The sequence below is a fragment of the Heptranchias perlo genome, chromosome 32 (genome assembly GCF_035084215.1).
Source record: "Heptranchias perlo isolate sHepPer1 chromosome 32, sHepPer1.hap1, whole genome shotgun sequence".
NCBI lineage: Eukaryota > Metazoa > Chordata > Chondrichthyes > Hexanchiformes > Hexanchidae > Heptranchias > Heptranchias perlo.
In genome coordinates this window covers 28295248-28310168 of record NC_090356.1, presented here as the reverse complement: position 1 = coordinate 28310168, position 14921 = coordinate 28295248, and the positions used below count along the sequence as shown (strand labels likewise).

The following is a 14921-nucleotide window of genomic DNA, read 5'->3' as shown; positions in this document are numbered from 1 at the left end:
GCCATGATTGAATCTGCCTCCACCACTCCCTCAGGCAGTGCATTCCTGATCCTAACCACTTGCTGTGTAAAAAAGTTTTTCCTCATGTCACCTTTGGTTCTTTTGCCAATCACCTTAAATCTATGTCCCCTGATTCTTGATCCTTCTGCCAATGGGAACAGTTTCTCTATCTACTCTGTCTAAACGCCTCGTGATTTTGAATACCTCTATCAAATCTCCTCTCAACCTTTTCTGTTCCAAGGAAAACAACCCCAGCTTCTCCAGTCTATCCACGTAACTGAAGTCCCTCATCCCTGGAATCATTCTAGTAAATATGATGCATGAATTCTGTAAAGTTCATTTAAGGATTAGGTGTTAGAAGAGGAAAGCAATTGCAAATCTCACTGAGATTGAAAATCTAAGTTTGTACAGCTGATTGGTAGCAAGAGAACTAAATTTGTATGTTTTCTTTTTCTGCTAATTTTCTTCCACCTCCCAGCTGAAGGCATTGATTTCTTGCTTGGTTGCAGTTCTATAAGTCATGCTCTATGTGTGAGACTAGCTGGTGAGTCAGTAGACTGTGATTGCACAAGTTATCACAACCAAACCAAATCCTGTCTCCACTTGATATTCACACATGAGCACTCTTCCAGCCAGGGCCGCTGGATAGTAATCAGAGTAGAAAACTTGACGTTTTTCTCCTCCTTCCCTCACCCTTCCCATGTGGGTTGTTGAAAGTGTTTGTTTGTAGAGCCCTTACCATCAACTGGCTGAAATCAGCTAATGGCATAGACTAGGAATTGAGCCTTGGATCTTCCTGGTCTGTATGACTCAGCTGCTTACTGGCTCAATCAGCCGAGACATTGGAGTAGCTCTGGAGTCTCATGCTTTTTTGAACCAGACCCCAGCAAAATATTCTCATAGTCTGACAAGCTACTGGTATTCAAAGATTGCCACTGTTCTTGCTCTCCTCCACTCTGTTTCTCTAAAATGTTCCCCTCCATTTCTGCTTCTCTCACTCTACTCCTTTTGGCCCAAAATGTTTCCCAAAGATCTCTTCCATACATTTCCTACAAATGTCTTTTTTTCCCACTGATGACCAGTTTGTTTGTATCTTCCTTCTCCGTAGAGAAGAATATTGAGAATGAGGAGGATTTTAAACTGAACATATCTAAAAAGACTAACTGTGAGAATCAGTGCAACTCTGGGGATGACCCATAATCATGCAGCAAAGACATAGAGAGAGAAATCAAGTATCTTGGCTCAATTTGATGTATTCACTTGTCACTGCTGTTGGCTACTCTGGGAATGACCCACATCCATGCAGCTAAGGCTGAGGGCAGAGAGAGGCAGAGTGGAAGATATATATGGATAAGAAAACCATTTGGCACATTTAAAATCATACATGTAGAAAAAGCCTATAGTCTCCCCCAATCACTGCATGTAACTGATTAGAGTTTTAGCCTCCACTACCCTGTCTGGGAATGTTAGATGACCTGCTTTAGGCAATGGACTTGCTCATTCTTTGAACATAGTTCAGCCTTCATGCAAATTAATAGTCTGTCATTAAGCAGGGTGGAAACTATAGCTAAATTTAATGTAGTATAGAATAAATTGATATAGTACATTTATAATTAAACTGACCAAATTATGTGTTGAAAGTTAAGAAAATGAAAAAGAATAGTTAATCACCTAGTCACAGCTTATTCTAAACCACACCCGTATTTTTTTTCACAAGACCTGACTGAAATTGATATACTCACAATTTAGTTAGAGGTAGCCTGGTAATTGTGCTCAGTTCTTCCTGTTTTTTAAAAAAAACAGAATTTAAAAATTAATTATGGTGATGGAGTGGGGGTGATTGCCCAGATCAATTCTGTAGGCTGCCTATTGGATTTCCTGTTGATTTTGAACAAAATGGGACCACATCATTCACTCAGCTCTGTGAAGTTGTGTTCCTTTGTCCACCAATGCCACTCCAACTCAGACAGCTTACGTGCTGTAGAGTTTGAGAATCACAGAAATAGAATATATTAGGTGTGATACTAGGTTTAAACAACCAAGTGGACCTAATCACATAGCACATGAGTTTATGTCTAGTTAGGTAAACAAGTTCTTTGAACACTGTCATAACAGCAACAGTATGGCAATTTATTGATGGTTTAATTTCAAATGAAGAAAAATTTAATTTCAAAAATTAATTAAGGAAAATGCTTCAAGAGGAGAACAGAAATGGGCAAGAGAAAGGTGAAACAAAATCACTGAAGAAAATGTTTTGATTTATTTTTGTGTTTAGTGGTGGGTGCTCCTGAATGCTGTAGTTAGTTTTCTAGTTTCTAGCCACTGTAGGTTATGCACACTGTTTTCATCCATACGTGGACCAATATGTACACTCAGTCATCGAGTTCTTCTCTTGACCCCATTAACAATTTTGTTTTACTAGTTAACATTTTGACATAACCCACATTTGAATTGAAGTCAAGCTTTTAGGCTTTAGGGTCAGAGTTTTGTTTGTACCTGAAAGATACTGAATAAAATCAAAAACAAAGTTGTCCAAATTTGGAATCTGTTCATGTCCTGTATTATTCTAATGAGGTAAAAGATGCAGAGTAGATTGCAGTTATGTAAAAATTAGCTTTCATTAGTTCCATGGTAATGAGCAGAAACGAGAAATGTGGAGCAAAAAGCTTCTATTGAAGAGTAAATCCTGTCTCTACTTTTCATCAGTAAGACAAATTTAGAGAAGTGCTACCATTAAATTTGCCTATGTGGCATTGTAGCTTTTGCAAAGCAACTATATAACTCATATTTCCATATCTTTTTACTCTCTTAAATTATGAAGTTTTGGTTCTAGCATAATGTTCCCTGTGCTATTCCTTGAACATTGCATAATATTGGATCAGGGTTTTGCTGGACAATTTTTTCTGCCCACCACTGAACCATTAAAGGAAAGTATACCCCCTCAAGTTGTCGAGACATCAACACATTAGCCTGGTTTAGCTTGGATCTGTTGTATATGCCCATCATGTATCATGCCTTAACCTGGTGCAATAACAGATATTTTATTTTCAGATTAACCAGACCAAATTAATAACAAGACCTTTGGACGCCTCACGACTGGTGCCCCGGGGCCCAGACTTCACACCGTCCTATGCAGATTTTGGAAGGCAGTCACAAAGTAGCCGAGCAGCAGCAGTAAGTGGTGTCTGTCTTAAAGCAGGTTCTGTTTCTCAATCACTCTTTGCTGGGATTGCGTTGTCTTCATTGACTATCACTATGATTTTGTTTGAGATAAACATTTACATATACATATATTCATAAGGTTTATGCTGATGCCAAATTTAAAGGAACTGCAGCTAATCAAGCATATCTGTACTGCAACAAACCCTGGGGATTTCAGTTGTTTTTGCCCCACACCAATGCACTGATGTAACTGGGTCAAGGAAAACAAAATAGGAACAAATATTTAAATGAATGCAGCAGCTACTTCGAATATAGGCTGAATCTTTTTACTTCTAAGTTGTGACCTACAGTGAATACTGTTTCCTGAAGGAGAGCACACGAGTAACCTACTCCCAGTCATCTGCCAATGGCGAGCAGTCTGTTGTAACACTCCTTCTGATTTTGGCCTTGCGTGGAAGTGCCTTGCCTCATCTCTGCATCTCCCAACAATGACACATCTGAGAGCAAAGATGCTCTCTGTGCAGAATCATGGGTGCAGTTTTGCCACCTACCCCTTTTCAGCATAGAAACATAGTCCTATTACATCAGTTTTGCTGAGGGGATAGGACAACTCCATGTAACACTACCTTCCCACAGCTAATGCAGCTGCCTTCCCTGGGCTGCTACGCAGCCATTCCAATATCCCTTTTTGTCCTGATTCAGCTCAACTGGATAACTCTCCATTTGAAGCCATTTTAACAGCTGAAGCACGCAGTCTGTTTCACACTGACAACATTGAGGATGTTCCAACAGGCTTTACTTCTATTGTGGGTTCCCAAAAAAAAACTTAGGAGTTCCGTTTTTTATTTCCTGGACCTACGACTACTACTATTACTAAAAGTATTTGGTAATGTACTGGTGGTGTGTTAACTCTGAGGGGCCTCAGTTCTCCATGCAACATTATCCGCAAGATAGAAGTTTGATGAAGCTAGCACTTTGTCATACTGAATGTAGTTAAATCTTCTTGACCAATTGACTCTAAACCAGTGTCCCAAGTAGCACAGAGAGAGCAGGCTTTGACCCGTGCATTAAAATGGGTCTAAAGGGTCAAATGTGCTTAGGGTTCAGATTCCAATCTTTGCTAGCAGTTTTGTATTGGTAATACTTATGTTACTGATAGACTGAGGAATTTGCATGTAGGGTCCATGCAACCAAGAAATCTAAATTTTAGCAAAATTTACATGACATTTAAACAGGTTTGAACTTCAAGTAGTACAGTAAACTCTGGCAGACTATCAGGTTGTGGTGTGCAACTAGTTGGCATATCTGCACAGACAGGTTAAGCCCGTGACACAAATTGGAGCTTCACTCAAAATTGGCTGCACCTTTCCCAGACTTGGAGTTGCACAGAGACAAAACAGTGTGTAAACATAGAACTATAAATATTACTCAAGGAGCCATAGTTGTTCAACCTCCCACTTTTGTGGGGACGCAGGCTCCCGTTGTATTCCTCTAATTCCTAGTGTATTACAAGAAGTGGAAATGTAGAATGCAAAGGTGATTCTAGTAACTACTTACTGGCCTCAAATCTTGGTTCTTTGCCATTCTGGCACTAAACAATACAAAGCTAATTCCACTCCCCAGAAAGGGTCAGTGTGTCCATCTGGAGCCAGCAGACTTTTCTTTTAATAGCTTGACTATGGAGAGAGACAGGCTCAAAGCCAAATGCCCATTACCTTGTGTTATGAAGATGTTAATGGCTCACAGGAAGCCATCTACTAATTAGGCATAAAATCATAAATACAAGGGATTTGTTTGGTATCCATTCAGACTGTGGGTCCAGTAAACAAGAGTTCTATCAGGATTCTGTCACTGCTGGTTCTCGCTCTCACTCTCACACGCACACTTCTCTTGTGAGCATCTGCTTATATGAAAGAAACCTAGATATTTAACCTGATTCATTTTACAGGAACCTTTCCTTGGGATTTAAATCAGATCCTTTGTAAACTCATGTACCTTCTTATTGAAATTTCACGTTCTTGTCAGCTAACATTGATTTTGAATAGGGGATCGGTCATTGCCAAAGACGAGTAGGCAATCAACCATCTAATCTGGCATGATAATTGGGCAGTCCTTTAAATTCTTCCAAATGTGTGTTCAGGTGTATATTAAAACTGTAAGTTACTATTATAATTGGAAGTGAACATTGATGAGAGAAGATTTGTGCCATACTATGTGAACAGGACCAAAGCCTATTTGGAAGACAAGACAACACTCTCCTTCCTGTTGTATGCAGAGGATTTTTTATTAATCTTATGTGGCATTTTGGCTTGGATCTGCCATTTCTAAATGCACACTGGTAAAATAGCTGCTTGAATGTACTCTTTGCTGATACTTCAGAGAATAGAGCCTGCCTTCTGGTATGGTAAAATTCCACAAGGTCTACAACTATGTTCTGGGTTATCTGTAAAAGGGAAGGAAATAGCCCTACAAGGCTGCAAGCAGTGGCTATGCACCATCTGCAGTATCAGCAGGTTTTTTCTTACTTTCTTTGGATTGGCAAGTATTAATACAATTTATTTAAATCTTGTGTCTCATTACTTAAAATGATTTTACATCAAGGCTCAGGATCTTAATCTCTCTGGCCCACCTGTTAACTGCAATGGTTTTCCCAACACTGCTCATTCAGGCCTAATTCCCTGGCCCCTTGCTTTTCATCTCAAAGGCTAAATTGTAATCGCACTGAATGCTTTCTGCCCATTTTTGGTTTATTTTTTACTTGCCCCCGATTTTCTCTCAATGGCTGCCTCAAGAACGTTATTGGTCACCCAATAGTCAGCTCGCCACCCCGTCCCCCCGAGAATCTCTCATCAACTTTGCAACCACGCTCCCCCAGTCCAAGCAGTCACCCAACGTTCTCTGTCGCTCCTGCCTCAATGTTAGGTGCAGTCATGAACCTGGCTTACACTGAGCACCTTTTGTTCCCTCAATCCCACCAGCAGTGTTGGACAAACCATTTGCACTTACCAGCTGGGTCAGAGAGATTACAACCCTGGGTCCTAATGTAAAATCAATTTAAGTATTGAAACATCAAGATTTAAATAAATCAATATTAATACTTATTTAATCCATAGAAACTAAGTAAAGCCCTGCTGATATTGCAGATGGTGCATAGCCACCCAGTGGTTAAGGTGTGGAACTGCCTGCAGACTCGTTAATTCTCAATATAAAATAGCAGCTGAGGGGTTACTACGTTGATACCAACGTTAGCTAAAACTTTAACACTGAAATCCTCTATCACAGAGCTACGTACAGGTGTAATTGGTATTGTGGGTTAATCTAATGTAAACATGCTATAAAGACGGCTTATATTTTGATTTTCAATGCATATTAAAATGGAATGTAGCTACAGTTTTTGATTTATAATAGATATGCAATTATCAAGTCGTATGACTTGACTCTGCTAGTTTTTCTATCCCTCACCCTTGTTAAGAGTAGAATTTGCCTCCTGCAAGTCTGGTTAGAATGCATTGACCATTGTAATTTCTAGAACTTGTTTGAGGTTATTCAAGGAATAATGTAGATTCTAGATTTTGATTATTTAAATGTTCCATTGTGATCAGCAAAAAAGTATAAGGATTAATTCCACACTGCTAGCAGGGAGATCTGCTCGTAGGTCCCACATTCCCTGCAAACAGAGGATCACTGAATTACCCATAAAGGAAAACATATTACATTTGTTCCCTTCCCCCAGACAATGGGTTTTTAAATTACAACTGCTGTAATTTACAGTGGCTTATTACATTTTTTTGTAAAATATGAGCTAGCTGAAGTTGTACGTCATTTCCTCTTCACCATTTTACTTTTTTAATTTATGAAAAGAAATTGTGTGCTTAAGTAACACAATTTCTCACCATGACCCAATTTTTGTAGTTTTGCCACATTAATTCCTATCAAGTGAGATATCAAAGACCTAAATGTGACATGTTCCATTCTCTCACTTGGGATTTAAAAGATATTGCATTACATTACATGAATCTAAGATATCCCAAGTTTCAAGAGTAGTGTGGACCTACTGGAATTGACTGTTAACTTATGGCTTGAGTTTTTATTTGGAATTTGACAGTAGTGAGACAGACTTCATATCTTATACTCATCTGTTATTTGCCGTCATTTATAAAATCAGGTATTGCAATCGATTGTCACTGCATTGAGAGAAATTTCCACAGAGGCTGCAAACTCTCATTTCTAACTTCTATAACCAATGTTGCTGTTTGGGCAAGAGTAGAGGAGATGTGGTCCTCAGTCCTGGAAGGACTGGTTAGGTTAAACCACAGTCAGCACAATTAGATCAAAATGGCAGCTAAGCTGATGAAACCCTGTGGTTAATGAATTTGCCATCTTCTAGTGTCTCTTCATCTGGTGATCATATGTGCATGACTTGTACCAGTGTTATCAGGTTGCATTGTGCAAAATTAACTCTTGTGTCAGAATGGACCTGATGTGAATAGAGTTCAAAATCCAGTTGTGATTAACAGAAGCTGGACCTTACAAATGAAAATCTGTTCTAATAGATTAGCTGATGGAGTTAAATTCTTTGAGTTATTTCCAGAACAAGCTGTTCACTTGGAAGACCAAAACGTGGCTCGCCAATGATTCAGTAGATAAATGACTCCAGGTGTGGTACTGAGCCATACAGATCAGAAAAGTCCTAGATTTTATGTCCCATCTACAATGATATCAAGATGTTATGAATGCATTATAATTGGCCTTCATATCCTTGGGTAAGGATGGAGAAAACCAGCCAAGGTTTCCTGCTCCTGATTCTTATCCAGTGATTCCGGGAAAGTAGATATGCAGGATGACTGGAGTAGATGTGTCTGCGAGGTCCCCATGGTCAAATAACCAGCCGACACTTGGTCTGGACTTGCAATATCAAGAATGTTCACTTGATTGAGGCACCCATCATGAGTCCTCAGACAGTGTAAATCAATACTTGGGCTGTTTTCATGGGTAATAGTGTAGCTTGGACCAAAATACCATTCAATATTTGCATTAAAGGAAGATTTAATTCAAACTCTGAAAGTATCTTGAAATCTGGAACACTCCTCTCTCTTTCCCCCCCCCCCCCCCCCCCAAAAAAAAAAAGGCTGTGGATATGAGTTAGGACAATTGGAGCTGTCAAGACTGAGATTTTTGCTGGGTCAGGGTATCAAGGGATATGGAGTTGACGTACACATCAAGGGGCTGAATGGCCTACTCCTGATCCTAACGTTCCGATTTGGCTAAAAGTAGAGCCAGTAAAATGAACTCAATGGTTACTCATGATATGATTTCGCAGAATCTTTACCCAATACTAAATGATCTACGGTATTAATGAAATCACAATTACAAAGGATGGAATTTGCTTCAAATAATTTGATCTTGCATGTAGTTGGGTTACAGGCTGCTGACTTATGGTAAGTAAATAAATCAAATTCCATTTTTATTACTTGGATTCTGGGATTTTTACAGATGTTCTGGGTATTGAGTTCTGGAATTCTGTTTTTTGCATGAAACCATATCCCATTTATAGCGCAGCATCAACATTGATGTCCATTATTGTACAAAATGCCTTTCAAATGCTAATGTATATTAACAACTAATAATACTTACATAGGTGCTAAACGTTGGACCAAGACGGTCACAGCATGGGCAAAGGAGAGAACCAAGGAAGATTATTGCAAATATATCTGTAAATGATGATATCCAGCTGAAGAAATCCGAGAATGCATGGAAACCCACATTAAAACGAGAAGAAGTTTCTGATGATTCTGACATACAAAAAACACAGGTTAGACCAAAAAAAAACTGCCTAAATGTATTTTAAAGCCTAAATAGGTCAACTGTGTCTGATAACCGAGTGGAATTTTCAGAAATTGCTGCATGTATTTATTTATCTGACTTTGACTGTTTAAGGATTTTCTGAAGCATATAGGCCTTTTTAAATAGATTTGTATTTTTATAAATGTTTTGTTTCTTTTTATCATGTGTTTCAAGGTTCCCCACTTAAACTGTTCACTGAACTTTACCAATGCCAGTGTGATCTGGATTCAAAACCATGTTGGCTTGTTGGGTGTTTTTTTAATATATTTCCTTACCTCCCCAGTGGGGAAGTACCTTTTGGAATCCCCCTGCCCCATTGGTAATCGAGAATGTGTCTTTCTTTAGGCATGTGTTGTAGGGGACTGGAGGATGTAGGCACTTGTCCTTCTCCAGTGCAGCTCTTAATGCCCCTTTTTTTAAAAAAACAGATTGGTGAGGTTATAAAGTGTATCTTATAGAAAGCTTAAACCAAAAATGTTTTGTAAGTACTTCAAGTTTGCCATGTCTCAAGGTATTAAAAGGTAGACATGTTTAGGTTTAAAAAAATAGAAAGTTGCCAGGCACTGTCTCTTCCCCTTCCCATAGCACTGTGATAATGGATTTGCTGTTTCCTGTGGTGCTCCATCTGACAGACAACTGAAGAAGTGCTGAAACTCACCCGGTTGAGGCAAGCAAATGAGACAACAGTCCTGGTAGCCAGACCAGTATCAGCCAGTGAAGGGATATTACCTCTTGGGTGTATCAAACCATTTCTCCCACCTCTCCTGAAGATGCTGAATCCCTGCTGAGGTACAGTTCCACAGCCAGGTGCCCCCCACTACCTTATCCGAAGAACCATTATTCATGTGTGAGTTATGATGGTAGGGGTTTGCACTGGATATTGATCGGCAGTTTATTCAGCACGTATGGGCCAACGCCTGATTGAATAAACTCCTTGACCCAGTGGGGGAGCTGTGGGATAGTGCTTCTAACAGATTTTTAAATAACCGACCTTGTATTAATAAAAATTCTTCTATTCATATTATCGCTGTGAAGAGGAAATTAACTCTCTTTCAGATCAGTTAATTGTTCAGTTATTTATAGTCACTAGATTTTTTCTTTTTGGTGAGCAGCATATTGTGTTGAGGAAAGAAATTCATTTCAAAATCTTTCTGTGCTGTGTTCTGCTAATTCTGTCTCTCTGGGAGTGCATTCAGTTGCTCACTTAAATTCTTGACAATGGGTAGCTAATGGAAATGGCTCCTCAAGCTCAGAGAAAAAGTGCATCTCTTGACAGACCGACAGATTGCGGACAAATTTTGTGACTAAAATTACCATTTCAGCTGAGCATTAATAATCAATCTCTTGGTTTCAGTTGAGTTCCAGGCAGCTGATAAATAAAACACTATGCACAGTGTGGTTCTGCCCAAAAACATTTTGGATTGTCATTATATAGATCACTCCAGTATGGGAAAGAAATAACACTCAGTTGCTCATGAATGCAAGGCAATGGCTCATGTAAATATCTCATTCAATCAACCTGCACACACACAAGACTACCACTGCACCCTCTTTCCCCCTCCATCCACACACACACGTGTGTAGTGGGGGGAGGGGTGGCGATACCACGCCATTCAGGGCACAAATCTTTTAAAGGGGTAATGTCCCTAAGTTTGTTTCCTCTTTTCTCTCTCTCTCTTTCCCCTCCCCCGCCCCCCACCTTTCCCTCTTTCCCAATAAGGTTATTGAAATATTCTATTTATATGCAACTTCTTTGGAGGAACATCATGCCTGCAGTAGGTAAAATAATTTTCTGCGAACAATTTGGTTTGTTGGTGTTGCATTGTCTGCCCAAACTACAGTTATTTCCATTGGAAGTAAAATGTATGTGGTATTGAATTGAGTCTATAATTCAATTAAGTGGCATGCATGATGTCATGAATCATTGAGTTATCCATAGGCTGAATTACAGTCTGAAGCTCACTGTCAACTATCTTGTGTGTGTATATATACTGATTCATATTTAGTTTATTTTCTGCTTTTCATACTATCAGGTGGCAGGGGTGTGCTATAGGTGAAGGAAATTTAAACCTTATTGTGATAGGCCCTGAAGGTATATACACTGGGATTTGGGAGCAATTCATTAGCAATAGAATTGGAGACCAATACTTGAAGAATTGTCACTTTAAATATAGGGGATTGCGTAGTTATAAATAGCCTTGCCTGAATTTTGTGTCCTCTGTAATGCTGAATCGATCTTCATATTAACAGGGTCAATGTATCATGGGATCTACAGTGTAGTGTTTCTCAGTGTAAGGTAAAGCATCAATAGCAAATCACCAGTAAATTATTTAGTATATTATCTTCTTTATTAGTACACTGTAAAGCATTACAATTCAGGCATGTTAATGAGGTCAGAATGAATGCTATTATTGTGTTGAATTAATATCTCATAATGGTCTAAATTTCCCCTCAGTTTGTTGTCTTTGTATTGACATGCTGATCTTTTATACTCAATCCAGGAACTATTCCGACGAGTGAGAAGCATCCTGAACAAGCTCACGCCACAGATGTTTCAACAGTTGATGAAGCAGGTTCAGGACCTGACAATTGATACTGAGGAGAGGCTGAAGGGAGTTATTGACTTAGTATTTGAGAAAGCTATTGATGAGCCCAATTTCTCAGTAGCATATGCCAACATGTGTCGCTGTCTCACAATGGTAGGTCAGCTAACATCGAGTACATACATTTTACATGTGCTGACTGATCATAGCACTTTTTTTTTTAAAACTGAAAATCTGCATTTCCTTTTGGTTATTGTGGATTATACTAGGTGCAGCAGGTGCAATTTAAAAAAAATTCCTGTTTAATGTTGCCAAACTGCTACTTTTCTGGTTCTTTGCTTTTAAAAAAATAATTGGGTGATAGTGAGCAGAACCATCTCCTGCTTGCAAAAGCACAGATAAAGTAACATTGTGTACAGGACGAAGAAACAACCAATTCAGTTATGTAATGAGTGACATATCAGGCTTGGGATATTCAACATTGATCTATTACAGTCTACCCACAATGAGACACCCTGATTTTACAAACCCAAAATGGGAAGCTTTCCCACAGTAAACGAGAACTATTTCAACTACAGGTTATTTTTTGCTGAGGACAGAAAATTTAGGTTCGCTTGTGCAATGCAAAGAAAATGATAATATAAGCTTCTACTGGTGTATTTTTTTTGTACTGGACGAATGTTCACATGCGTATCCCATAGTACAGAAATGATGGCATTGATTACCAGTCTTCGAAAATAAAGCTAACGGAAGTTTGAAAGTTTCTACAAATTGCTAGTCTAATTCATCCATACCCACCCATGAATAATTTTTTTTGAGCTTTCTTGATAGGATTTGGGCACTCACTAATTTTGCATCAATAGCTGAATATAATGGTAGAAATTGATTGCAATTTTGAGTTTCCACTTGAAATTCATATGTATAAAGGGAGTGAGATGGCCTTGGTTTATACGGTGATCTCTTTGCACTGAACAATATGATATTTATTTCCATCCACAGCTGAAGGTCCCAATGTCAGATAAGCCTGGTTCCTGGGTAAATTTTCGCAAGCTGTTGCTAAATCGGTGTCAGAAAGAATTTGAGAAGGACAAAGCTGATGACGTTGTCAATGAGAAGAGGCAGAAAGAGATCGATGCTACTGCAACAGTAAGGAGCCTTAACACCTACTCAAATGGTGTCTGATTGAAATCGCCTTTTCTATTTACTGCTTGTAAATCATTTAATCTCTACTGTAACTCTGATATTAGCACTCTGAGCTAGCAGAAATTATGCATTCTGGTGACACTTGAGTAAAGCTTGGGCAAATCTTTCTAACACCTGGGCAAATCTGTGTCTGAAGCTTTCTTCAGCACTATCGTAAAAAGCTATTTTATAATTTCTAGTTGAGCCCCTGTGGGAAGAAGTTTATTTTCTTTTGTCCAGCTTATATTATAGTTTGGTATTGTTCTGGTATTCTACCAGGTTGTCCATTCAAGCGGATTTTTTTTTGCTGATTAGGAGGCTTGGTGGAATTTTGCAACTGAAGAAATGCCAATTATGGGCTCTGTTCTCTTCTCAAACACAGCTCAGAGGCCCAAACATGACTCCCTAATTTCAGTCATGTCTCTAGAGGTTGACTTAGCAATAAACACTAAGCAATACAGCTCAGGAAAAATACCTGCGATGAGAACCTGACACTTTTTTGGAAAGTAAATGAAATTTTGATTTCCTGTTTTGCTGTTTAATGGCATGGACTGAAAAAGATTGAGGTCACATTTAATTAAACTGAAGGTTAACATCTGCAAAGCTTCTGCTTCTCACTTTTGCTGGATCTCTCGGGGAGGCTCAAAGCAGGGCTGAGCATCGTTACAAAAGTACATTCGCGTGAAGCTGTGCCTTCCTTATCCGCTGCTGACTTTGCTGCATTGGATACCTTAGATTTTCTGCAGTTCCCTGAGGCAATCAACGTTTGTGCTGTACTGACCCATGGATACAAGGTCCTTGTGTGTTGAGTGGATTAAGAAACCCTTTTCCTTTTACCAATTTTTAAAAAAAAATCTCGAGTGTTAAATAATATCCGGATTCTTAAAGCTAATTTTTTTCTAAAGCAAATATTTTATTAAATTTCACATGCTAAAACACTACAGTAGTGATCAAGATCTATATTATGAATATTAATATTCATTTCATTTTCTTGTATTTAAAAATATTGTTAGAGCACGCTCCCAAGCTTGCCATTTATGGCATTCCATGGATTTAGGAGTTGGTCTGATGTTAGACCCGTTGTCGCCTGTACACTTCTGCTCCACCTATGGAAATCAAGTCACCTATGGTGCAGGCAAGGGGAGACAGAAGCTGGGTTGCTACAGCAATACAACAAAACTGGATAAATTGCAAGTGAAATAGAAACTGAAAAGAACCAGTAAAAGTAGAAGAGAAAAGGAGTTAAAACCACAGAGAAAGGAAGCTCTAAGATCGCCAGCATGGATTTAACACACGTTCGTGAATCTTCTAACTTTTTAATTGGGCACATTCGTAATATGAAACCTTCGCATTACATGTGAAGCAGAGCCACAAAATGTTAAAATAGTATTATAGGTAATAAGTGATATGTAAGGGATTGCAGACTGAGAGCAATGCCTGGTTATTTTACCAACAATGAGGTCTGAGAGTGTTGAGACAACTAAAGCAACTGGGCTGGGTTAGTGGTAGAGCGAGGCTGGTACTGTTAGATGAAATGGTGTTTGGGTAAATCTTTCTCTGGTCACTAATATAAGTGAAAACGTCAGTGCAATTGTTACAGGTTTTATGATCATACTTTTGTACTCACATTAGTGAAAGCAGGAAAAAACATATTTGATATTGGTCAATATACCTCACAAAGGATATTGAATCAAAAAAATGTATAGGATAAACACAAAAGTGGAAATTTCTAGAATTATCTAACTGGGCTAAGAATTAGTTAAAGAACTGATTTTTTTTTTAGCAAACTGAAAGGAGCTATAATAGAACTTTCTTGCTACAAGTTTAAGTAAAAGTTGCTATAAATTTACATTGGGAGAATCAAAAAGCTTCAAAATCAGACGTTAACTACAGATGTTTCACTGGATCAGTCTTTTGGAAAGGTTTGTTTACTTGTGAATTAAGCTGCTGCCTAATTTTGTGAATGCTGAATCTGGAGATTTCAGAAGGGATCTGGACTAATTTCAGTTGTAGGAGGGATGGAGAACAACTTGGATCTGAATCCTCTAGAGGTTGTCCTTTTGAGTGGTGAGAGAATTGTAGGATCACAGTGGATTGGTGCTATATCCACTTGGTAAAATATATTAGCTCAATCTGCTGGCCTTTCCTGCTTCCATACATTTGCATGCATTGGAGTAAAGGGCACTGTCA

General features: G+C 38.7%; 1 protein-coding gene across 11 annotated transcripts in view; it reads left to right on the top strand.

The window, feature by feature from the left end:
* The window catches only part of LOC137301207 (eukaryotic translation initiation factor 4 gamma 3-like), a 284740-nt gene that overhangs the window by 201899 nt on the left and 67920 nt on the right, over window positions 1-14921 (top strand). For all 11 annotated transcript variants that reach the window (XM_067970666.1, XM_067970674.1, XM_067970671.1 and 8 more), the window contains 4 exons: window positions 3052-3174; window positions 8801-8974; window positions 11508-11705; window positions 12549-12695. In XM_067970666.1, coding sequence (XP_067826767.1) covers window positions 3052-3174; window positions 8801-8974; window positions 11508-11705; window positions 12549-12695 — 642 coding nt within the window. The remainder of the gene's footprint in view (window positions 1-3051; window positions 3175-8800; window positions 8975-11507; window positions 11706-12548; window positions 12696-14921) is intronic.